The following is a 25,639-nucleotide window of genomic DNA, read 5'->3' on the forward strand; positions in this document are numbered from 1 at the left end:
TTGTGCCTGAAGTCCCAGATACTTGGGAGGCTGGGGCAGGAGGATTGCTGGAGCCCAGGAGTTTGAAGCTGCAATGAGCAATGATAATGCCACTGCGTTCTACCTGGGGCAACAGAGGGAGAGGCTATCTCCGAAAAGGAAAAGTTAAACAGATTTCTTTACTTCAGGACTTCTCAGAGCCTTTAATACATTCACATGGACTGTAACTTTCCAAGAAGAAGAGACATCATGCTTTATTTTTCAAAATTACTTGACCACCAAAATATTTTTCAGGAATTTTTTTAGTATCTCACAGAACACACTTTTAAGGATCTTGCACCACCCTAGGCCATGTTCAGTAGGGAAAGAGTATCCAGGTAAGTAGAAACCAGACAGGCAGGGCTAGAGGTGTCACCGCAGAATCTGCTGACTCCCAAGATAACAGGGAAAGGTTTCCTCAACCACAAAGTAATGAGTCCATTCTATAAATGTCATGAGTTTTCAGGGATCAGCAACCAGTGTCAAGTCCCCAGAGTTCAGTCACAGTACTCTGTTTGCCGTGATACCTTGGCACGTTCAATTCCTGGCACTCTGGACTGTCATTGTGTCTGATGCCCAGGCAGCCTTAGTTCTGGTAGGCAGTGGAATGTCCCCAGTATCTCCCTCTCTTCCTCTGACACCTGGATGCCATCTTTAAGGCAAGCTGCTAGCTCTCTCCATAGAGCCTTCCTCAGCTGCCTGGGCCCTTGTGTCTCCTCCCTTCTCTCCCTTGGCTGCCCAATTCTGTTACTAGACTGAACTGAACCAGACTTCAGATCTCATTGAGACAAGGACCCTGGATTATTCACATAACATAGAAACCAATAAAAATGTGTGGATGACCCTGATGCTGGAGATGATGCCTCTGACTGTGATAGAATTTCCCCCAAATATCCCCTCAAGGACCCAGCAGCCATTCTTTTGACTTAGGATACCAACCAACATACTCTTTTTTTTTCTTTTTTCTTTTTTTTATTTTTGAGCGGTCAGATGAGATATTGTGAGATACTCTATGTACAAATGCTTCATAAAATGTAAGGCATCACTCAAATAATAATGGTTATTAATATAGCGCTCATTGCCCTAATCAGTGATTGACCCATTTCTAATGACCCTTCACCTTTGATTGGTATTTCTGGTAACCTGTGTCTTACCCATTTGCCCCTCTCACCAGCTGGTCTGTTATAATGTTCATCTTATCAAGAGTCCAGTTTTCTGGGTGGCACCTGTGGCTAAATGGGTAGGGTGCTGGCCCCATACACCAAGGGTGGCAGGTTCGAACCCAGTCCCGGCCAAACTGCAACAAAAAATAGCTGAGCATTCTGGTGGGCACCTGTAGTCCCAGCTCCTCGGGAGGCTAAGGCAAGAGAATCGCCTAATCCCAGGAGTTGGAGATTGCTGTGAGCTGTGACACTACGGCACTCTACTGAGGGCGATAAAGTGAGACTCTGTCTCTAAAAAAACAAAGTCCAGTGTTTAGTGGCCCTAACCAGTATTCCAGATACCCACAAGCAGTCAACCTAGTGCTATTTCCGTGTCCCTGCACATTTACGTGGCACACTGGAGATGGTTCTTGAAGTAGTGGAGAGCCAACTTGTACTGGATCTGGGCATTCGTGTTGGTCCGGTATGTGTTGTAGATCTTCTCCAGGGCAGCCAGATCCAAGTCCACTGTTGGAGATCGCGACTGGTGACCTATCATCACGTCTGGGCATGACCCCACAAGCAGGCTCCCTAGCCCATCAATAAAGAACTCTGCCAAGAGAGGGAGAGCAGAAGGAAGTGGGAGCTGTAGCCAGAGACCAGGTCCTATTCCAGGTCTGAGAAGAGAATCTTGGGGAGAGGACACGCTGGGGAGGTTCAGCTCCATCCGAAGCCTACATCCTTAACTCTAGCAACCTGTCCATGTCGATGAATTGAAAGAAAATTGAAAAGCTCATTTCTCAGGCAATGATACGGGCACAGAGGCACAGATCAGCTTTCCAACTGGACAGAACTGTGGACTCCCAGGCTGAAGGAATAAGAAGGGAAAAAGAGAGAGGGTGGTTAAATAGGAAAGGATTTCTAGAAAAAAGAAGATGACAGAGCTGTAGGGGAAGGACAGGAGTGTCTCAGAGAAGCAGAGACAGCCTATGGGAGACACAGAAGTCAAGTAGAGGTGGAGAGGTGGGCAAGAGAGACCCTGAGCTCTCTAGTTTGGGTGAAGGCAAAGGAGACCCACTGCTTCCGGGCAGGCCAGCACAATCAGTGGTAAATGGCCTTGGAGAGATCAAACTTCTGAGGCTAATTCACAACCCAGCTCCCTTACTCACTCTTCCAAACTTCCCACCTGTGTGAGCCACTCGTTGCAGGCGGGAATCGAAGCCAACTCTTTGGAGTCGCTCTGTGTGGGCCAGGAAGAAGTTGGCAACGCCACTAGTCAGCACACAGCTGGGGAAGCCTTCCAGGGGCTGGAAAGATCCTTTCCTCTTGTGAAGGCAGTCTCCATTCTCACTCTGTTCCAGGAGCAGCTTAAACTGGTACACATTGCCCAGAACACTGCCCCCTACCTAGTCAGTGGGCAAAGAAACCCATGTTAGAGAGCATACACTCAACATTCGCCCTGCCACTTCCAGGAAGCCTTGCTGGGTTGTACCTCAATTCTTCTATACCAAGAATTGCACCCTTCCTGTGTCTATCCTTCAGATTTATCCCTCAGTTCTTCTCTTTTTGCTATTGTGGCCACAACTTTTACCATACTCTTGTTGGGTCCTTTGAAAATTTTAATTCTTCCCTACCCCTGAAAATCTAGTTGGTATGAACAGCACTTACCCCAAGTCCAAACAGCAGACAATAGTACCTGCACTGTGCTCACACAACAGCAAGCTCATCCTTTCCAGAAGAAAGTTACTCTCTCCCCTCCATTATGAGAGCAATATTTGAGTGCACACGCCAGGCAGCCTATGTGCACTGGTCTATCTGCGAGGCCTCCACTTACTAGTTTTCTTGCAGGAAGCTGCTTGTCCCGAGATAGCTTTCTCCCATTCTCCCAGCTCTTAACCTCTCTGAGCTGCCTCTCCATGCACTCATGGGACATAACTTGGATTTGCACTTGAGCCTGAGCAAAACAGGATGAGCAAAGACATCTATTCCTGAAACAACTTTAATCCTCTCAGGATGACATGGTAAAGTCTGCCCATTGTCTCCCACACCACTTTTCTCTTTCTTCCTTTTAGTAAATGGATTCTCTGAGTTTTAAGTGGACTAAATTAAGATAGTCAACCAATCAACCAAAGAGTGCATTTGCCCACCTACCTGGCAGCAAAGTTTGACCATGTGATTACATTCTGGCTAACAGGATATGATTTAGAACTCATGCGTGCAACTCCTACATAACATCCTTAAAAGAAACCACTTGCCCTCCACTGCCTCTTTCCCCCTTCTGGGTGTGGTGCTGAGGCCATGAGGATGATGGAGCTACAACAGAAGGAAGTTGGTCCAGGATCCTGGAAACTGACTCAAATTCCTTTGAAGGCTCCTTACACAAGCAGGAACAGCGCCATCTCTCTTGCTTCAGCTATTAAGGAGTCTCTATGAGTCACCAAGGGATGTCTTAGTTGATCCAGATGCTTTGGGGATTGTCTGCTTGCAGGAAGAGTTAGGTGTGGCCACGATGCCACTTACCTCCTAATCCATTTTCCTTTTTTATTCTCTTTTCTATACTTAATTGGCTTTTAATATTTTTATTATTATTATTTTTGAGATAGAGGCTAACTATGTCACCCTCAGTAGAGTGCTATGACGTCACAGCTCACAGCAACCTCAAACTCTAGGGCTTAAGCGATTCTCTTGTCTTGGCCTCCCAAGTAGCTGGGACTACAAGCACCCACCACAATGCCCGGCTATTTTTTGTTGCAGTTGTCATTGTTGTTTAGCTGGCCCAGGCTGGATTCGAACCCACCACCCTCATTGTATGTAGCTGGTGCCATAACCACTGTGCTACAGACATCAAGCCTATTTTTATTAATATTTGCCTCCCTTTTTTGAAACAGTCTCACTCTGTCATCCTGGGTAGAGTGCCATGGCATCATCATAGCTCACAGCAACCTCAAACCCTTGGGCTCAAGCGATCCTTCTGCCTCAGCCTCCCCAGTAGCTTCCACAATGGCTGGCTAGGTGTTTTTCTACTTTTAGTAGAGATGAGGTCTTGCTCTTACTCAGGCTGGTCTCAAACTCCTGAACTCAGATGATCCACCTGCCTTGGGCTCCCAGAGTGCTAGGATTATGGGCGTGAGCCACCTTGTGCACAGCCTTCCTCTTCTTTTTTAATGTCCTTAGGGCCATGTGTACTTCTAAAGCTTTGTACCATTTTTTCAAATGTTGGGTGACAGAAGCAGAACGCTGCTCTCTTTCATTGCTCATCAGTCCAGGAGGGAGTTGGAAATGATGCATACACACACCATTTTAAAAGCAGAAAATTGTGAATTGGTGGGGGCATAATATACTCAATGAAATTAAGTAAGCGTGGAGGCAGCAGCAGAACTCTGCTGATTCCTGCTGCAATGCCCTCACCCTCCACCCCAGAGTTGTGCTGGCTTAGTCATCTCCTCCATCAGCCCCTCTCCCTCCCCTCTTCCCTCATCCACTTTCCTCTCTCCGCTCTCCCTTCTCGGCCCTGTTTCTAGAGATCACAGCTTGGTGAAGGTGGCAGCTATCCCTTACCACATCCAGTTCCGTTTTCTCCAGGACATCCACTAGCACCTCGATCTTGGTCTTGTTGTTAAAGATAAAGTCATCATCTACCCAGAGAACATATTTGGTGGTGACCTGAGATATGGCCAGGTTCCTACCGGCAAACCAACCCTGTAGGTGGAAGAAGTTAGATCAGTGGGTGCCTGTGCTGGCTACATATTAGAGGCACATGGGGAGCTTTCTAAATGCCGAGTGGCCAGGCTGCGTGCAAACAAATAAATTCGGTCAGAATCTGTGGGGGTGAATCCAAGGTACGGCCAAGGTTGAGAAACCACTGGGACCAGGGAGTCCATGTCTCAGAGAAACACTGGAAGGGACAGCAAGTACTTGAGTCAGAGATGGAGACAAAGAAAGACTAGAAAATTCCTTCCTTGGCCCTGTGGACTTTACGAATTGACTGAAGTCCTGGAAGATGTTGGGTTTGGGGGCATCTGGTGTATATAAGATCCATTTCCTTTGCCCTTGTGGGAACATGTGTGGAGGAAAGAGAGGGAGAGGGAGGAAGGAAGGAAGAGAAAAAGGAGGAAGAGAGAGGGAAAGGGAAGGAGGGAGAGAGAAACTGAGGCAGGGGGAAGGAGGCAGAGAGAGGCCCTAGCTTGGGTGGAATTATGGGGATAGGAGGTTGTTTTGCTGTTGGATCTATGTGCCAAGAATCCTTGAGATATAAAATACCTCAAGTTACTTATAAAGACACTAATTAATCTCCCTACCAAAAATGAGAAGTGCAGAAAAGCAAGGCAGAGCCCATTTTTCTCTGAATCAGGAATCAGCCAGGGGACTCAGAGGACAGTCCTCACCCCATCCCACTCCAGGACTCTGCATCCTTGGGAAGATGACTGAAGTGGCCCCTTCCAGGGCAGAACCTGACTCTGGGAGTCTCTTATCCTAAACACAGTTCCCCCCCCCCCACTAATCTAGCAAGGACATACCTTCCCAAAGGGCATGGTGTAATACTCCACGTGGCTGTCTTTAATGTTCATGGGCTTCTTGCTATCGTCAGCCACTATCACCGTCAAGTCTGGGTAATACTCTCGAATACTCCGGAGCATGGTCATGAACTTGTGGGGGCGAAGGAAAGTCTTAGTGGCAATGGTCACCAGGTTTCTGAGCTTCCTCTCTGGACAGAAAAGGGTGGCTGTCAGAGCTCTATCCTGCAGGAAATCTCATAGTCTTGCTTGTTTTGTTCCCAAGGCCTCTTTAAGCCACAACCTGTCAGTGTTTGTGGGCTTCATGCCTCTTGTATGAGGGAGGTGCTTAATAGGAGTTTGTTAGTGGGATTGGAAAATAAAGATATTTGCAACATATCCAGTTTTGTTGAATTTCCCAGTTCTATTGGCCCATTATGCCATTTTCCTAACTGCCTGATGGAATGCTTCATTTTATGGTTGCCTGTTAGCACCTTGCTCATGGCCTGCTTTCATCTTTTATTTTTTTCCTTTTTTTTTTGTAGAGACAGAGTCTCACTTTATCGCCCTTGGTAGAGTGTCGTGGCATCACAGCTCACAGCAACCTCCAGCTCCTGGGTTTAGGTGATTCTCTTGCCTCAGCCTCCCCAGTAGCTGGGACTACAGGCGCCCGCCACAACGCCCGGCTATTTTTTGTTATAGTTTGGCCAGGGCTGGGTTTGAACCCACCACCCTCGGCATATGGGGTCGGTGCCCTACTCACTGAGCCACAGGCGCCACCCTTCCTTTTTTTTAAAATTTCAGATTAATATGCGGGTACAAAGTTTAGGTTACATTGTTTTTATTTCTAAAGTAAAGTTCAAGTTGTAGTTGAGCCCACTGTTTCTTCTTTTTCTAGGAGTTGAAATGCATAGAGCTTTGCCCACTAAGGGGATCAATGTGGAGGGTCACCAAGCCCAAGAAAAGGAGAAAAGATATTAAATTCTTGAGATATGTTCTACTATCAGCAGCAACTTCCATCCTCAGGAAGACATGGTTGGAAGTATGAGGATGGACCAAATTGTCCATCTTTTTTTTTGAGACAGAGCCCCAAGCTGTTACCCTGGGTAGAGTGCCATGGCATCACAGCTCACAGCAACCTCCAACTCCTGGGCTCAAGCAATTCTCCTGCCTCTGCCTCCCAAGTGCTGGGACTACAGGCACCCGCCACAACACTCGGCTATTTTTTGGTTGCAGCCATGATCGTTGTTTGGCGGGCCTGGGCTGGATTTGAACCCGCCAGCTCAGGTGTATGTGGCTGGCGCCTTAGCTGCTTGAGCCACAGGCACCAAGCCCAAATTGTCCATCTTAAGACATGTGGCTTCTATGAAATTGGAGAATGGACAGATTTTTTTTATGGAAAAGACCCTGTGATGGAAAAAACTGGAGCTGCCAGGGTAAATTTTGGATTCAGTCACCAAATAAGGAGCCACCTGACTGCACAAGTATAATGTCTGTGTGGGGTGGGGTCAGCTGGAAGCCACAACCCTCCTGTTGTTTGTGAGTGAGCGCTCCATAACCTCACTGTACAGCGCCTTTCTCAGAATGACAGAAAGTAGAAGACATGCCAGAAATTGCGCCCCCCACACATACTTTTTTAAGGCACAGTCTCATTTTGTGACCGAGGCTAGAGTGCAGTGGCATGATCATAGCTCACTGCAGCCTCAAACTCCTGGGCTTAAGCGATCAACTCCTGAGACTATAGGCACGTGCCACCACACCACTCCTAGCTAATTTTTCTATTTTTTTGTAGAGACAGGGTCTTGCTCTTGCTCAGGCTGCTCTTGAACTCCTGATCTCAAGCAATCCTTTCCCCTCAGCCTCCCAAAGTGCTAGGATTACAGGCATGAGCCACCACACCAGGCCAGATTCAAATCCACATGATTTATCAAGTAATCTACCATTAATTTGTTAATTTGTCAAAGTTTAGCCATGGTGGAATTAGCAAAAAAAATAAAGTGCTGGGCAGCGCCTGTGGCTCAACAGAGTAGGGCACCAGCCCCACATGCTGGAGGTGGTGGGTTCAAACCCAGCCCCGGCCAAAAACTGCAAAAAGAAATAAATAAGTGCTAATTTGTCTCCCTTTAATTTGAAAAGCCACCTTTAGCCGGGTGTGGTGGCTCACGCCTGTAAACCTAGCACTTTGGGAGGCTGAGGCAGGTGGATCACCTGAGCTCAGGAGTTGGAGACAAACCTAAGCAAGAGTGAGACCCTGTCTCTAAAACAATAGCTGGGCATTGTGGCAGACGCCTGTAATCCCAGCTACTTGGGAGGCTCAGGCAAAAGCATCACTTAGACCTAGGAGTTTGAGGTTGCTGTGAGCTATGATGCCATGGCACTCTGTCCAGGGTGACAGAGTGAAATTGTGTTTTTTAAAAACATACAGTAAAATTGCAATATGTATTGGATCTATTTTTGAATTTGACTCTACTGATATGTATCAACTCATGCTCTGGTATCATTCTGGTTTTTTTTTGTTTTGTTTTGTTGTTTTGAGATAAGTCTCACTGTGTTGCCCTTGGTAGAGTGCCGTGGCGTCACAGCTCACAGAAACCTCCAACTCTTGGGCTTAAGTGATTCTCTTGCCTCAGCCTCCCAAGTAGCTGGGACTACAGGCACCCACCACAATGCCCAGCTATTTTTGTTGTTGTTGTTGTTATTGTTGTTTAGAAGGCCTGGGCAGGGTTCGAGCCCACCAGCCCCAGTGCATGTGGCTGGCACCCTAACCACTGAGTACAGGCGCCGAGCCTTATTCTGTTTTTATTGCTATTGCTTATCAAAGTGTTATAATTCATTAGTTTGTTTTTTTCACAGTAAGCAGAAACCATGTAGGGGAGTGTGTCCTAGAATGTTCTTCCAAACCACACTGTTACCAGGATCCTATGTGAGCTGTTATTTTGACCAAATCTCCTTCTCCATCTTGGAAGTGATCCCCTCTGAATTTCATCAATAGCTCCACAGGATGCCACAATGGAACTCCAAAGACAAGGGCCTTACCTGGTCCAGGGTCATATAACTTGGGAATAACAGGATGGCGGATGGTCACTGGAAACTTGGCCACTGAGGACTTGGACTCTAGACTCACTGGAGGGAGAAGTAAGATCATAGCCCGGGCAGTTCCATGTCTGAATCCATGCCACCCCCGGGAAGCTGACGTGAAAAGGGAGTGAAGGTTTGGTAGGGAGAGTCCTGTGTTGAGACTGAGGACCCCATATGACATTCAGGTTCCTGACTTGCTGTGTGTCCTTGGGGCAAACTGTTAAATGCCACCTAAGCTCACATTGGCCACCCATGAGAATGTGGTGGGGTGGAGTGGGAATCAGAGGGTCTGGATTCAGTGACTTTGCCATTTACTACCTGAATCTTTTTTCTCCTTCTACAAACCCAGGATAATAATACCCACCCTATTTTATCTCATAGCATCATTTGTGAAGGGAAATATTTGAAAATATGAAGGTGGGGAGAACTATCTCATCAGTTAGTGGTCCTGAGGATCATCTGTCCCATGTTTCATTTTTTTCTGTTAGTGTCCTGGGAATGCATCCTGTGTGGCTAGTCAAATGAGAAAAGGGTGCCTTTAATTCACTCAGAAAAGAACTGAGGCTTCCCTGAGGGTGGCAGGGATAGTTCTCTCAAAAATTTCTATGGTGGGGGGCAGGAGGGGAGAGACAAAGCCACTGCCCTGGGAACTGGGAGTTCCCCCATATCCACTCTTTGCTATTAGTGCCAGGGATGAGGTACTGACACATAGACGGGCGCCCTCTTCTGTGGCTGCCAGACATCTTCAGCTTTGAGAGTTGCAGAGAATGGGTAACAGAACTGGATGGTTCTTATCATGTGCTAAGTGCCCAGAATGAATGATCTGTCCTCTATGGGACCACAGGGAAAGTACAGTAATTGGGAAGTTAAGCATCAGGAGTTAAAAAGAGATAAAAGAAGAATGGTAAGAGGAAGTCTTACCTCCTGGAAGAGGAAGACTTTGAAGAGGCCAGGTGGTATTTTCCAGCTCCCTAAGCATTTTACAACACAAGGACAGGCTCTTACCCGTGTCCACCATGTGGTGCTGGTACCCCATGCTGGTGTATGTCATGTGCTGGAGGATGAACTTGAGAAGCTTCCGGTCACTGGTGGAAATGGTCAGCTGCTTCTGGCCTCTGCCCTGCACCACACTGTCTGGGATGTCAGCTAGTGTGTTCAGTGTCCCCAGAGAAGCTGTTAGGGTGACCTAGGGTGGGTAAGGTAGAAACACACTAAATGTAGGAGCTGGAAAGTATCTGTCCTCGGAAAAGGCACCTGCCCAGCTGGCCACAGAGCACACAGTGTGGGAGGAAAGCATTGGGGATACCCTTGACCGTGTAGGGCTGGCTCTACAGGAGTCCCTGTGTTACCTGCCTCTCCTGTGTTAGGCCCCCCCAGCCCTACGGTCCTGTGGGTTCCAGGGCCTGTTTCTGGAAACATCTCTCGGATTGCAGGGCACCATTCTTCTCCACTTCTCACTCCAGCCACTGCTTTTCTGCTTTCTCTTGCTAACCCTCCTCCTGTCTCTGAGCTCCAGATGGAGTATGTCAGGCTTTGCTTTCTGGATGCTTTTCCCTTCTTACTCTCAGGGGTGTCCAACCTTTTTTCTTCTCTGCCACACATTGGAAAAAGAAGAGTTGTCTTGGGCCACACATTAAATACACAAACTAACAAAAGCTGATGAGCAAAAACAAGGTCCATGCATAATTTTCGTGATATCTGACACTACAGATAAGCAAAAAAGTCCTCACAAATACACATGCAGCCCATGGACCGCTGTGGGTGCTTTCCCACTAAAAGGTGTCATCTGAGCAGCGCCTGGGGCTCAGTGAGTAGGGTGATGGCCTCATAGACCGAGGGTGGTGGGTTTGAACCCAGCCCCCGGCCAAACTGCAACAAAAAAAGTAGCCAGGCTTGTGGAGGGCACCTGGAGTCCCAGCTACTCAGGAGGCAAGAGAATCTCCTGAGTCCAAGAGCTGGAGGTTGCTGTGAGCTGTGATGCTACAGCACTCTACCGAGGGCGACAAAGTGAGACTCTGTCTCTAAAAATAAATAAATAAATAAATACAAGGTGTCATCTGTTCCTAAGACATTAAAATTTATCTGCTTGCAGGTGGTATCCACATGTCTGTCTCCATCTCCGCTGTAATGCTTCACAAGCAACTCAAACTTTCTATCTTTACAACGAACTACTGATTTTTCTCTTTAAACTCATTTCCTGCCCTCACCCTAGTCCTCCCTGCCTTGTGGATGGTGGCTCCACCCACTCAGCTGTTCATGCCCCCAAGGGGAAGTCCTGACTCCGCTCTAGTCTGCACACAGTGAGTCTGCAGCAAGTCCAGTCAACTCCGCCTTCAAAATGCTGCTGGAACTGGCCCCACTTCTCTCTGTGCCCACTGCCACCCCAAAAGCTACCCTCATCTCTTCCCTCTTGCAGCAGCCAGTTATCTTTATGAAAAAGAAACTGGACAATGTCACTCCCGCTGAAAACACTCGTCAATCAACGGATGACAGTTTCTGAGAACCTAGTTATAGCTGCTGGGAAAGCTGCAGAGAATGTCTTCAAAGAGCTATAGTCTTGTGGGGAAGAGAGACAGTAAGTGTGTAATCACACACATGAGGGATTCAGGCCCAGAGAAGCTCTGTGAATAAGACAACATAGGGAGTCCGGGCGTGGTGGCTCATACCTGCAATCCTAGCACTCTGGGAGACGGAGGGAGGTGGATCACTTGAGCTAAGGAAATGCGAAAGCAGCCTGAGCAAGAGCAAGACCCCTCTATTAAAAATAGAAAGTAGCCAAGCATGGCGCTCTCCCAGCTACTTGAGAGGCTGAGGCAAGAGGATCGCTTGAGCCAAAGAGTTTGAGGTTGCTGTAAAGTAGGCTGACACCTTGGCATTGTAGCCTGGACAACAGAGTGAGACTTTGTCAAAGAAAGAAAAGAAGGAAGGAAGGGAGGGAGGGAAGAAGGGAGGAAAGAGAGAGAGAAAAAGAAAAAGAAAAAAGGAAAGAGAAAGAAAGAAAAAATAGGGAAACATGAATGTGACAGTGGCTGGCAGGGGAGGCCTCCCTCTGGGCCGAGACAGCCTCTGGAGGACAGTAGCTCAGGTGATCTACTCACTAGTCCCCCGTTCCAACCTCTGACTAGCACTCAGAGCAGGGAAAGTAAAAGTCACGCTCCCCAGATTCCTCTTGGAGCTCTGGGTGTGATTTGTTTCCCACCAATCAGCTACCATCATAAGAGCTTTTAGAAAGGGGGAAAGGAAGGTAGGGGGCCGAGCACTCTCTGTCTTGCTGGCGCAAACCCTGGCAGAGGCCACACAGCAGCAGCATTCCATATGGGCTTACAAGTCCTCCCAGAACTCCAGCCATTCCCACGTGGCTGGGAAAATCACACCAGCTACATACACCCTGCCCCCCTCCCAGCCCTGGGTTCATGCCTGACGTGCAGTATTTAATCGGAATAGGGGCTCTGTCACAGGCTGAGACCAGCCACAACTAGGGGAATGAGGACACGATACCAAGTGCAGACAGGGACTAGGAAGGGGCCTCTTACCTTATAGACTGGGGCTTCTGGCCCTTCAAACTGTAGACCTGGGGGACACAAGGGGAAAAAGACAAAAAATGCCATCTAAGAGAATGCCATGATTCCCTGCTGCTCTCACCTACCTCCGTAATGCCTACACAACCTGGGACAGTCCCTTCAAGTGTCACCTCCTGTCCAGAGTGTCTGCTGACACATGTCCCTCTCCCCAGGGCTCTGGTGGATGGTGTTCCAAGGTCTTTCTCAAATCCCAACAATTCTAAAATCTCTGATGCCACCCTCAGAGCTTTGGGTGCTGTTAGTTAATTCAGTCCTTCTGGGTATCTCTTACTGAAGGAAAGGGAGCAATGGATACTAATGAACCATCTTCATATGAGGTATCTGGGGTGGTTAATTTGATAGAGATAGAAAGTAGCATGGTGCTTGCCATGGGCTGCAGGAAGGGGGAGCAGGGAGTTAATGTTAAATGGGTACAGAGTTTCTGTGGGGGATGATGAAAAACTCTGTGGAGTCAGAAGGTGGTGACTAGTGGTTGCATAACAATGTGAATGTACTTAATGCCACTGAATTGGACACTTAAATGGTGAAAATGATAAATTTAATGTTACGTATATTTTATCACAATTAAAAAATGAATCATCCAAAATGAAAAATCCTGATCTCTAGCTACAAATAGTTACAAAAAGAGAAAAAAGGAAAAATCCTTTTAAAATGACTTTTCAAGGCCAGGTGAGGTGGCTCATGCCTGTAATCCTAGCACTCTAGGAGGCTGAGGTGGATGGAGTGGATGGCTTGAGCTCAGGAGTTCAAGACCAACCTGAGCAAGAGTGAGACCCCTGTCTCTACTAAAAATAGAAAAACTAGCCAGTGTTGTGCTGGGCTCCTATAGTCTCAGCTACTTGGAAGGCTGAGGCAGAAGGATTACTTGAGCCCAGGAGTTTGAAGCTGCTGTGAGCTATGACGCCATGGCACTCTATCCAGGGCACAGAGTGAGACTCTGTCTAAAATCAATCAAATCAATCAATGGCTATTCAAAAACACTAGCAATTCCTTCCAAATGTATTTAGTTTAGAATCTATCTCTGTTCTTAAAATATGCCTAATTCAAGTTCTTATTCAAACACATCCTCTCTATGTGGCCTTAAACAGTTAACTAAACTCTCACTATCTATAAAATTGACAAAATAGGGGATGCCTGTGGCTCAAAGAAGTAGGGCACCAGCCCCATATACTGGAGGTGGTGGGTTCAAAAACCGGCCCTGGCCAAAAAGAGCAAAAAAAAAAATTTTTTTTTTACAAAATATTGTTTCCCTCACTGGGTGTTTGTAACTGTGATGTCAGCTTATCTTTATTTTTTTTAAGAATCTTACTCTGCTGCCCAGGCTGGAGTTCAATGGCCCCATCATAGTTCATGGCAGCCTCAAGCTCCTGGGCTCAAGCAATCCTCCTCCCTCAGGCAGTCCCTAGCTGGGACTACAGGCACATACCATCACATCTGGCTAATTTTTCTATTTTTTCTAGAGATGGGGTCTTGCTATGTTGCTCAGGCTACTTGGTCTTAAGCCACTATGCCTGCCTGAAGTCACCTTAAAAGGAAGGATGTGAGAGTGGAAGTGAGGTGAGCCAGGTCAACCCATCCAAGGGGCTGAGCCTCAGCCGGCTTCCCCCTCTCCTCTGTCCCTTATCTGGCCTCTGCATTTCCTTCTGTGCGCAGAACACCATCCATTGACACACTGCATTCCCCTCTGTCTCGGGCAATCATGCTCATCTCAGCTTTTGATGTGCAGGTTTGTGAAATTTGGTTATCTGTCTTGCTCATTCATGCTGACTTGGAGAAAGCTCAGCTAGATCCATGAGACATGGCAGATCCCCAGCTGTCACCACCACCCAGACCCTACTGGGAGGTTTTTCTTGGGGTCTGTTTGCTTCAAGATGCCAAAAGCCCACAAGCAGAAGGAGACTTCACTGGATGGGCCCAGATACTGCCCAACTGCCCAATCACGAGGGCCTGCACTGGGGAGAAACATTTACACCTGCAGGCTCACACCTCTGTCTCTCCTGATAATACTCTACTTTGTTCCATTAAGGGATGTGATGCTGAATGAGAAGGGTGTGTAAAAATCCATGGTGGGGGGCAATTTTAACTGACATAAACATTCTGTTCAAAATGCACTCCCTAGAGATGGGCTCACAATGCCTGCTCCCATGATGCTGGAGGACATCTAAAGCCAAATATGTCCTAAGATTCTTTGAGGCACACAGATTTCTGACCTCTTCTATGTTATCTCAGAGCCCCAAGGAGGTCACAGCAACCAAGAGAGTCTCAGTTGCAGAAAACAGTGAGGCTAACATTAAATAAAGTCACATCAAGTTTCCTGTCTTGTGCTGAGTACAGGTATTTTGTCTAAGAGTTAAGACTGTTGCCTGGGTGCTCTCAGGATGTGGATGACGTACCTACCTGGGATGGGAATTGTGTGCAAGGGCATCACCTCCACTCCATAAACTGGATACCCAAAGGGGAGGTTGGGCTGAGCCAGGAGGGGTGGTGGATGGGGCAGCCCTTCTCTGCAGGAAAACAGAAACATCAGCAGCTGCCCTGATGCTGGCGCTTGGTTAGCGCTCAAAGTGGTGCCTGTGCACCGAGCCTTGTCCTGCCAATGTGGAACAATCAAAAGTAGATTGTTCCTATCTTCCAACCATTTTTTCCCCACCACCTTTATTTCTGCCCCTCCCCTCTAGTCTCCACAAAGGTACTGAAGCCATTTACAAGAAAACACATAAAAAATAAAAATCATGACCAGCAAAAAGGAAGAAACAAAATTATCAGACATTAGGGGCCAATCCAGCTGAAGTAGCTGAACACCAAAGTCACATCTAAACTTCCTAGTAGCCAGGGTAAAAAGTGATTGTCAATCAGCATGCTGTCCTTACTACCAAAAGAAAGAAGCAGACCATTTCCTAGCACTGAGGTAAAAAAATAAAGTATCACAAGTACCTTTACATGGAAGTGGTGCTTGTCACAATATTTTTATTTAATTTTTATTATTTTTATTAATTTTTTTATTGTTGGAGAATCATTAAGGGTACAATGAGCCGGGTTACACTGCTTGCGTTTGCTGGGTGAAGTCCCTCTATTAATAGTGTCCCACCCCCAAGAGGTGTGTCACACACTGGGGCCCCACATCTCCCTACCTCTTCCCTCTTCCCCTCCCCCCACCATGTAACTAACATCAATTGTCCTCATATCAAAACTGAGTACATTGGATTCTTGCTTCTCCATTCTTGTGATGCTTCTTTTAGACAGGGTCTCACCCTGTCACCTGAGAGAGTGCAGTGGTGTCCTTATAGCTCACTGCAACCTCTAACTCCTGTGCTCAACCAATCCTCCTGTCTTAGCCTCCCCAAATCACAATATTCTTAGAGGAAACACAATATCTCCTTCACGTGTTGTTCTGGTTATTATTATTAACAATATTTTGTCAAACGCAACTATATAACAACCCAGTGAATCTGATTCTTTGAGGAACTAAGATAATATGGTTGAAACGGAGCCTTCAGGGATCCACTTCAACCAAGAATATCACTTAAATTACCTTGACAAAAGGTGAGACTACTGTAGCGAGTATTTATGGTAATATGAAAAACCCAAAAATTTTATTTACTTTTTTTTTGTAGAGACAGAGTCTCACTGTATTGCCCTCAGGTAGAGTGCCATGACATCACACGGCTCACAGCAACCTCTAACTCTTGGGCTTACGTGATTCTCTTGCCTCAGCCTCCCGAGCAGCTGGGAACAGGTGCCCGCCACAACGCCCAGCTATTTTTTTGTTGCAGTTTGGCCGGGGCTGGGTTTGAACCCGCCACCCTCGGCATATGGGGCCGGCACCCTACTCACTGAGCCACAGGCGCTGCCCTATTTACTTTTTTTTTTTTGAGACAGAGTCTCACTCTATGGCCCTGGATAGAGTGCAGTGGCATCATTGTAGCTCACAGCAACCTCAAATGCCTGGGCTCAGGCGATCCCCTTGCCTCAGCCTCCCAAGCAGCTGGGACTACAGGTGCCCACCATAACACCCAGCTTATTTTTCTGTTTTTAATAGAGAGGAGGTCTCACTTTTGCTCAGGCTGATCTCAAACTGCTAAGCTCAAGGGATCCATCCTCCTCAGCCTCCCAGAATGCTAGGATTACAGGTGTGAGTCACCACACCCAGCCTTCAGCAAAGTTTTAAAATTTGATGATAGCAAGTGTGGTCATATAGAGGGTCTGGAAGATACCATATTTACGCACCCTTCATGAATGTGTGAATTAACATAGGTCCTCTTTGAGAGCAATTTGGCAGTATCTATTAAAGTGTGTGGGGGGGAAGCATATTCTGTGATCTAGCAAGTCAGACACTAGGTACGTAGTAAAAGGAGAAATGCTTCCATGTGGAAACAGTAAGACAAACATGAAGGTGTTCATTCCAGCGTTGATTGAAATGAACATCCTGGGCAGCGCCTGTGGCTCAAAGGAGTAGGGCGCCGGCCCCAAATGCTGGATGTGGTGGGTTCAAACCCAGACCCGGCCAAAAACTGCAAAAAAAAAGAAAAGAAATGAACATCCTATATAAGGATCCTATATAAGAATAAAAGGAAAGAATGTAAAAATAATGTATTATTACCACTATAAATAAAGTAAATGTAATATGTAGTACTGGAGATTTTCAAACAATCTAAATTTCCTTCAATAGAGAAATGACTCAATAAAATGCAGTATATTCGTATTCATAGCTACAGAGGAATTAAGAGGAATGAACTACATGTGGACTCTTAATAGCATGTGACTGAATAAAGAAAAAATAAATTTCTTTTTTTTTTTTTGGCCGGGTCTGGGTTTGAACCCACCACCTCCGGCATATGGAGCTGGTGCCCTACTCCTTGAGCCACAGGCACCACTCTGAAAAAACAAATTTCAGATAGATTTGTTTTAGAGTATCAATTATATTAAAAACACACAAAAATGGCTTGGCACCCGTAGTACAATGGTTATGGCGCCAGCCACATGCATCAAGGCTGGCGGGTTCGAACCCAGCCCAGGCCAGCTAAACAACGACAACTCCAACAAGAAAATAGCCAGGTGGGTGGCTCCTGTCGCTCAGTGAGTAGGGCACCAGCCCCATATACCGAAGGTGGCGGGTTTGAACCCGGACCCAGCCAAACTGCAACAAAAAATAGCCAGGCATTGTGGCGGGTGCCTGTAGTCCCAGCTACTTGAGAGTCTGAGGCAAGAGAATCACTGAAGCCCAAGAGTTGGAGGTTGCTGTGAGCTGTGACACCACAGTACTCTACCGAGGACAACATAGTGAGACTCTGTCTCAAAAAAAAAAAAAAAAACACAAAAATGATAGTTGATTGGTTTCTTGGCTTGGCGCCTGTAGCTTAGTGGCTAGAGCAGCAGCCACATACACCGGGGCTGGCAGGTTCAAACCCTGCCCAGGCCTGCTAAACAACAATCACAAGCTACAAAAAAAAAAAAAAAATAGCTAGGTATTGTGGTGGGCAATTGTAGTCCCAACTACTTGGGAGGCTGAGGCAAGAGAATCACTTAACGCCCAAGAGTTTGAGGTTGCGTGAGCTGTGGCGCCATGGCACTCTACTGAGGGCAACATAATGAGACTGTGTCTCAATAAAAAAGAAGAAAAAGATAGTTGATGTTTATATGGATATATATACACACACGTGTGTATGTGTGTGTGTATAATGATATAAAAAATAGTGTGGGGTAACACACACCTAACTCACAGTGGCAGATTCCTCAGTTGGTTGACAAGGGAACCTTCCATTTAAGAAAGGGATGAGAATGGTGATGGTGGTGAAAGTTGTTTAAAGGAACATTACTCCTGTGCTACTTTTTTTTGTGTGTGTGTGTGTGGAGACAGGGTTTCTTTCTGTCACCCAGGCTGGAGTGCAGTGCAGTGCAGTGCATGTATCTCCCAAGTACTTTAACAGTCTGGAGCTAGCACACAGGATTGGATTAGAGTAAGACTCAGATGAGTCAGAGATCTTACCCAGTATCGAGCTCCTCTCATCTTTCCAAGGGAACAGACAATTAAGAGGCACAAATATCCTCATAATTGGTCCTCCTGTGTGAATGCTCAGCTCATTCCTCCCACATCAGACATATGGTCTCTGGCAGAGGTCATAGAGGTGGTCTCCAAATGCAGTTTTGCCAGACTACCTTACACACCATGTAAGGAAGCACGTCAGTTATGAAACAGCTCCTTTTTATGCCCCAGAGATTTATATAGCCTATGAGACATTCACCAGGAAGCCAAAGATTCTGGGTTATAGACTAAGCACCTCTAATTGAAGACACCCTGCTAAAAGCAGTGCCAGCCTTCAAAGAACCCTTCTTCTAACGAAAGAGAGGGAGACCCCACCACGGAAACACCAGTTTTAAGAATCTCTTTTTTTTTGCTGAGCACAGTGGCTCACACCTATAATCCTAGCACTTTGGGAGATCAAAGTGGGAGAGGATCAATCGAGCTCTTGAGTTCAAGATGAGCCTGAGCAAGAGCGAGACTCCATCTCTACTAAAATACAAAAATTAGCCAGGCACGGTGACAAGCACCTATAGTCCCAGCTACTTGGGAGGCTGAGGCAGGAGGATCGCTTGAACCCAGGAGTCTGAGGTTGCTGTGAGCTAGGCTGATGCCACAACATTCTAGCCTGGGTAACAGAGTGAGACTCTTGGGGGCGAGGTTGGGGGAGAGAAAGAAAAAGTGGTTTTTGTTGTTGTTTTGAAATATTTTATACATTCAAAGTTTTATAGTTTTATACATATTCATTTAAGGACTATTTTCTAAATTTCCTTTCTTTACTATCTACCTAATAGTTCCTCCCAGGATCTGCAAGAGAGGGAGTTCCCTCCTTTTCTCTTAGGACCCACACCCTCAGAACAGACAGAACACTCTTGCTCCATTACCTCCTCTGAAAGTGTTCAAATTCAGCCCGTCTCCTGGCTTTCACGGCGGGGAGGTCGCTCTGGCCATAGGCATCCTCAAAGTTATAACCTTCCTGACCTTTGATGACTTCACATTTGCACTGGTTTTTCGGGAACAGCCTAAAACAAGTAAGAGGACTGTAAATATGCGCCGAGTGCCTGGGCTGGTGGGAAGGAACCTGAGGCCTAACCCAGCGTGGAGTCCACCCTGAAAATCTCCTTTCCCACACCCAGCTGTGCTCATTGGGTTGAGACTCTAGAATCCCCAGCAGAGACCCTGATGGAGATACAAGGAAGGAGGGAAAGGGAAAGCATGAAGGCTGAAAATGGCCCCTCTCTTGAATTCTCCCCTGCACCTAACTTCTTTAAACCTGAGGGCCAAGCGAATATCACTGGCATCTCAGCCCCCACAGAAGAGGAAGGCGGGGGATAGAAAGGCAGCATCTTCGTGTAATTTTGGTCAAACAGGCCCTCCAACATTTTCAGGGATTTTGCTGGGTGCTGTAGAGAATGGGGATTGTGTCCCACGGACCATAACCTTTCCTGGTCCCCACAATTTGGAATCCCTTGTGCAATCAGGCTCAAGAAGGCAGGGAAACCACCTATAAAATGGGCATAATGGGGCATAGTACCCCATAGCAAGAGCAAAGAGGAGGTCCCAACTAAAGTGGGAGAGAGGACACCCAGTATCTCACCAGATTCCATCGTAGTTAAAGAGGTCCCTAAGACGTTCTTCAGGTAGAAGCTTCAACCCCTGGACACCCAAAGGATGTGGGGGCTCTGGCTTAAGGCTACCGAACACTGCTTGAAGGGACACGCTTCTGAACATAAACAAAACAGTGCCAAGTCCCGAGAGTAAGACTGTCATCTTGAAGAGCCACAGAGCTCTAGAGCTATTGGGACACAAAAGAGCAAATTATGTTAAAATCTCTTTTCTTTTTTTTTTTTGTAGAGACCGAGTCTCACTTTATGGCCCTTGGTAGAGTGCCATGGTATCACACAGCTCACAGCAACCTCCAACTCCTGGGCTTAAGCGATTCTCTTGCCTCAGCCTCCCGAGTAGCTGGGACTACAGGTGCCCGCCACAACGCCCAGCTATTTTTTGGTTGCAGTTCAGCCAGGGCCGCGTTTGAACCCGCCACCGTCGGTATATGGGGCCGGCGCCTTACCGACTGAGCCTCAGGCACCGCCCAAAATCTCTTTTCTTTATTAGATAACAGATGGCTTAACATTAGCATGTATATGGGAATATTAACTTGAGGGAAAGTGAAAGCTAAGCCTATATCTTATAATGGTCACTAAAATTGATTTCTGAGAGAGGCATAAAGAGTCAAGTTGCAATAAAGGGATTCAGAAAAATCACAAATAAAAAGACAGGCAAAAACATCAGAAGAATAGGTTTCAATATTAATGTCAGCATAGTTGAATTCAAGGCAAAAAAAAAGATATTAAATAGGCCAAAAGGGACTGCTTATAATGATCAAATGTATGATCCGAAAACAGATGTAATGGTCATGAACTTTATCCACAAAATAACAGCATTAAAATATACAAAGCAGAGCGGTGCCCATAGCTCAGTGGCTAGGGCGCCAGCCACATACACCTAGGCTGTCGGGTTCGAACCAGGCACAGGCCAGCTGAAACAACAACGGCTGGTGGGGGCCTGTAGTTCCAGCTACTTGGGAGGCTGAGGCAAGAAAATCACCTAAACCCAGGAGTTGGAGGTTGCTGTGAGCTGTTACCCCACAGCACTCTACCAAGGGCGATAAACTGAAACTCTGTCTCTAAAAAAGATAATAATAATAAAATAAAACAACAATGGCAACAACAACAAAAATAGCCAGGCATTGTGGCGGGTGCCTGTAGTTCCAGCTACTTGGGAGGCTGAGGCAAGAGAATCTCCTAAGCCCAAGAGTTGGAGGTTGGGGCTGTGAGCTGTGCCACGGGACTCTACCCAGGGCGACAGCTTGAGACTCTGTCTCAAAAAAAAAAAAAAATATATATATATATATGTATATATACACACACACAAAGCAAAGAATGGCTAGCTCTAATGGCTGGCTCTGAAAGGAGAAAGGTTAGAAATACAATGATTCTGACTTGGTGCCTATAGCTCAGCTGTTAGGGCACCAGCCACTTATACTGGGGCTAACTGGTTCCAACCCGCCGGGCCTGCCAAACAACAATGACAACTACAACAACAAAATAGCCGGGCACTGTGGCAGGCACCCGTAGTCCAGTCTACTTGGGAGGCTGAGGCAAGAGAATTGCTTAAGCCTAAGAGTTGGAGGTTGCTGTGACGCCACAGCACTCTACCGAAGGCAACATAGTGAGATTCTGTCTCAAAGAAAAAAAACAGAAAAAGAAATACAAAGATTCTAACATACCTCTCTCAGTCCTTAACTAATCAAGTTTCAAAAATATATGAAGCAATTAGAGCAACAAAATGCTGTAATTCATATTGTGGTAAAGAGCTCTTAGAACATTTACAAAAGTTGGCCACAGAGAAAACTGTAATACACAGAAACAATTCTGATCATATATTCTGACAATGTGATGGAAATGTAACCTAATAACAAGCCCTCTTCCCAATGATATGAGAATTAAAAAAAAAAAAAAAAAACTCCCCAAACCAACTCTTGAATCTAGAACATCAGAATACAAAGACGATAAGGCTGGGCATGAGGGCTCATGCTTATAATCCTAGCACTTTGAAAGGCCAACTTGGAATAATTGCTTGAGGCCAGGGGTTTGACACCATGAGCCTGCACAATATAGTTCGACTCCATCTCTATAAAAAAATAGAAAAATTAGCCAGGCCTCTGTGAGCCCTGGACTACTGAGGCAGGAGGCTCACTGAGCCCAGGAGTTAGAGGCTGCAGTGAGCTTTGATGACACTACTGCACTCTAGCAGGAGTAACAGACTGGAGATTCTGTCTTAAAAAAACAAGGGAGAAGAATAAATACACAATAAAAAAAATTACAGGCCATACTATGAAACACACTAAAACTATACTAAGAGGAAAATTTGAAGCTTTAGATACATATTTCTAATCACAAAACATAAAATTAGTATTCAAATAAGAAGGGACAATGAAGCAAATCTAAGAAAAACTGAAAGAAGAACTTAATACAAACAGAAAGTGATGAATTCAAGGCTGGGAACAGCGGCCCACGCCAGTAATCCTAGCACTCTGGGAGGCCGAGGAAGACAGATTGCTTGAGCTTAGGAGTTCGAGACCCATCCCGGTTAATACAAAAGATATAAAGTCTCCATCTTCTTGTGGCTGAATAATATTCCATGGTATACATACACCACAGTTTGTTCATCCCTTCCTGGGTTGATAGGTATTTAGGTTGCTTCTACATCTTTTTTTTTTTTTTTTGTGAGAGTCTCACTATGTCGCCCTTGGTAGAGTGCTGTGATGTCACAGCTCACAGCAGCCTCAGACTCTTAGGCTTAAGTGATTCTCTTGCCTCAGCCTCCCAAGTAGCTGGCACCCTACAGGCTCCCGCCTCATCGCCTGGCTATTTTTTTGTTGCAGTTGTTTAGTTGGCTGGGGCCAGGTTTGAACCTCCCACCCTCATTGTATGTGGCTAGCGCCGTAACCACTGTGCTACAGGCGCTGTGCCGGGAGGTCTAATTTGAATTCTTTGAGCATTCTCCATACTTCTTTCGAAAGAGGCTGTATTAGTTAGCATTCCCACCAACAGTATAAAAGTGTTCCCTTCTCTCCACATCCGTGCCAGCATCTGCTGTGAAGCTGTTTATATAAACCAGGCTGAAATTGTTTGGTTGAGAAACATACAGATTTGGGATTTTAATATTTTTTTATTTTTACTTTTTAAAAAATTGGCCATACTAATCTTCTCTCTATCGTTCCAATTTTAGTGTATATGCTGCCGAAGCAAACACAGATTTTTGAAATGGGGAGTGTATAGGCCTTCAACAGTTTACTCACTGAGCCACAGGCGCCGCCCAGTAACCTAATTATTTATACCCTCACATTAACCTGAAATTAAAACAAACAAAGGGTCCGGGCCGGGTGCAGTGGCTCACACCTGTAATCCTAGCACTCTGGGAGGCCAAGGTGGGTGGGTTGCCTGAGCTCACAGATTTGAGACCAGCCTGAGCCAGAGTGAGACCTCGTCTCTAAAAAAAAATAGCTGGGCATTGAGGTGGGCACCTGTAGTCCCAGCTACTAGAGAGGCTGAGGCAAGGGGATCACTTGAGCCCAAGGGTTTGAGGTTGCTGTGAGCTATGATGCCATAGCACTCTACAGAGGGTGACAAAGTGAGACTCTGTCTCAAAAAAAAAAAAAAAAAGGGGTCCAAAGTGTTGTGTTGGGAACCAGCCCCAAACTATACTGTGGTTCTTTTCTAGTGCCTGGCAGTGTGAGAGAATGAAAGAAATAAAAAGGCAGAGACAAGCTCAGCGCCCATAGCACAGTCGTTATGGTGCCAGCTACATGCACCAAGGCTGGTGGGTTAGAGCCCAGCCCAGGCCAGCTAAGCAACAATGACAACTGCAACAAGAAAACAATCCGGCATTGTGGCGGGTGCCTGTAGTCCCAACTACTTGGGAGGCTGAGGCAAGAGAATCACTTAAGCCCAAGAGTTTGAAGTTGCTGTGAGCTATGACGCGACAGCACTCTACTGAGGGCGACATAGTGAAACTCAGTCTCAAAAAAAAGGCAGAGACAGAAGGTAGATTTAAATCGAGTGGGCCCAGGGAGCCTTTGTCTCTTAAGGTGAGGACATGGCCAAAGGCCTTTTATTCTGGGTTGACTCTATTTTTACTGTATATATTTACTGTTTAATTAGTAAATCAATTCATTAGTAAAATCAGCCTTTATAGCGTGTGTCATCGATTGTTTGTTTTTGTGGTCTACATTGCCAGTTAAGCTACTTTTTAAACTCCTGTAATTAGTTTTCTTTTCACTGTATGTTATTTATAAACTTAAGAGGCAGATGTAGTTCATGAAGCAATGAATAAAGTCTGGAAGTAGGAAGTAAGGGTAGATCCCAATCTGACCATGCACATAGTTCTCAAAAGAGACATTTAGGTCTCTTGGAAACTTTGTGGGCAGACGGGCTGACATTCTGCCATATCCAGAACTGGATAGAAAGCGGCATGTTTCTCTGTTTTTTTTTTTTTTTGAGACAGAGCCTCAAGCTGTCGCCCTGGGTAGAGCACTGTGGCGTCACAGCTCACAGCAACCTCCAACTCCTGGGCTTAAATGAGTCTCTTGCTTCAGCCTCCCAAGTAGCTGGGACAACAGTCGCCTACCACATGCCTGGCTATTTCTTGGTTGTAGTTGTCATTGTTGTTTGGCAGGCCCAGGCTGGATTCAAACCCACCAGCTCTGGTGTTTGTGGCTGGCACCTTAGCCGCTTGAGCTACAGGCGCCGAGCTGAGACATATTTCTCTTACTGTCTGAAAGAATTTATGGATCTTATGGAGATCTTGGTATCTGTATTGTTTCTGGCATGTCATGTACCTTGTTTGTTATTTTTACAGACCCCTGTATAGACTCTTACTGAGAGAAGAGGTCAAGCCTTTATTAACCCTCTCTGTCAGCGACTTTTACCCAGAATTTTAGTTAGGGAAAGTCCCAGAGCCTCAGCCAGAGTATTTTTGTCTGGTGATAGCGAGGCCTCTGTTGCTGTATGTTCAGCCTTGTGAAGTTCTGGGTATTGCTTGCATACTCTCTTTAATGTACATATGTCTGGGGCCAGGCCCAGTGGCTCACACCTGTAATCCCAGCACTTGGGAGGCTGAGGCAGGTGGATTGCCTGAGCTCACAGATTCGAGACCAGCCTGAGCCAGAGCAAGACCCTATTTCTAAAAAAATAGCCGGTGTTGTGGCGGGTGCCTGTAGTCCCAGCCACTTGGAAGGCTGAGGCAAGAGGATCACTTGAACCCAAGAGTTTTGTTTTTTTTTAATTAAATCATAGCTGTGTACATTAATGCGATCATGGGGCACCATACACTGGTTTTATAAACAGTTTGACACTTTTTTTTTTTTTTGTGATTTTTGGCCGGGGCTGGGTTTGAACCCGCCACCTCTGGCATATGGGACCGGCGCCCTACTCCTTGAGCCACAGGTGCCACCAGTTTGACACATTTTCATCACACTGGTTAACATAGCGTTCCTGGCATGAACCCAAGAGTTTGAGGTTGCTGTGAGCTAAGATGCCACGGCACTCTACCAAGGGTGACCAAGTGAGACTCTTTCTCAAAAAAAAAAAGAATATCTACATCTCTGATCTCTATTTCCTGTCTGTCATAATCAATGAAATCTCAAACTTGTTGAACGTTGGTTCATTAAAACTTTGAACTTAGTAAAACTCAATTTATGTAGGCTGTATTTCCAGCCTCCGTGGTGGCTCACACCTATAATCC

General features: G+C 46.2%; 1 protein-coding gene across 2 annotated transcripts in view; it reads right to left on the reverse strand.

Moving 5' to 3' along the window:
• Window positions 1-244: 244 nt before the first annotated feature.
• The window catches only part of B4GALNT2 (beta-1,4-N-acetyl-galactosaminyltransferase 2), a 44,928-nt gene continuing 19,533 nt past the window's right edge, over window positions 245-25,639 (reverse strand). For both annotated transcript variants that reach the window (XM_053568995.1, XM_053568996.1), the window contains exons 2-11: window positions 19,929-20,126; window positions 19,216-19,353; window positions 14,710-14,816; window positions 12,265-12,302; window positions 9,737-9,917; window positions 8,690-8,776; window positions 5,678-5,865; window positions 4,719-4,859; window positions 2,347-2,566; window positions 245-1,772 (exon numbers count right to left, since the gene is read on the reverse strand). In XM_053568995.1, the coding sequence (XP_053424970.1) occupies window positions 1,567-1,772; window positions 2,347-2,566; window positions 4,719-4,859; window positions 5,678-5,865; window positions 8,690-8,776; window positions 9,737-9,917; window positions 12,265-12,302; window positions 14,710-14,816; window positions 19,216-19,353; window positions 19,929-20,126 (1,504 nt within the window). In that variant the 3' untranslated portion in view covers window positions 245-1,566. The remainder of the gene's footprint in view (window positions 1,773-2,346; window positions 2,567-4,718; window positions 4,860-5,677; window positions 5,866-8,689; window positions 8,777-9,736; window positions 9,918-12,264; window positions 12,303-14,709; window positions 14,817-19,215; window positions 19,354-19,928; window positions 20,127-25,639) is intronic.

This window comes from Nycticebus coucang, chromosome 18 (genome assembly GCF_027406575.1).
Source record: "Nycticebus coucang isolate mNycCou1 chromosome 18, mNycCou1.pri, whole genome shotgun sequence".
Lineage (NCBI taxonomy): Eukaryota > Metazoa > Chordata > Mammalia > Primates > Lorisidae > Nycticebus > Nycticebus coucang.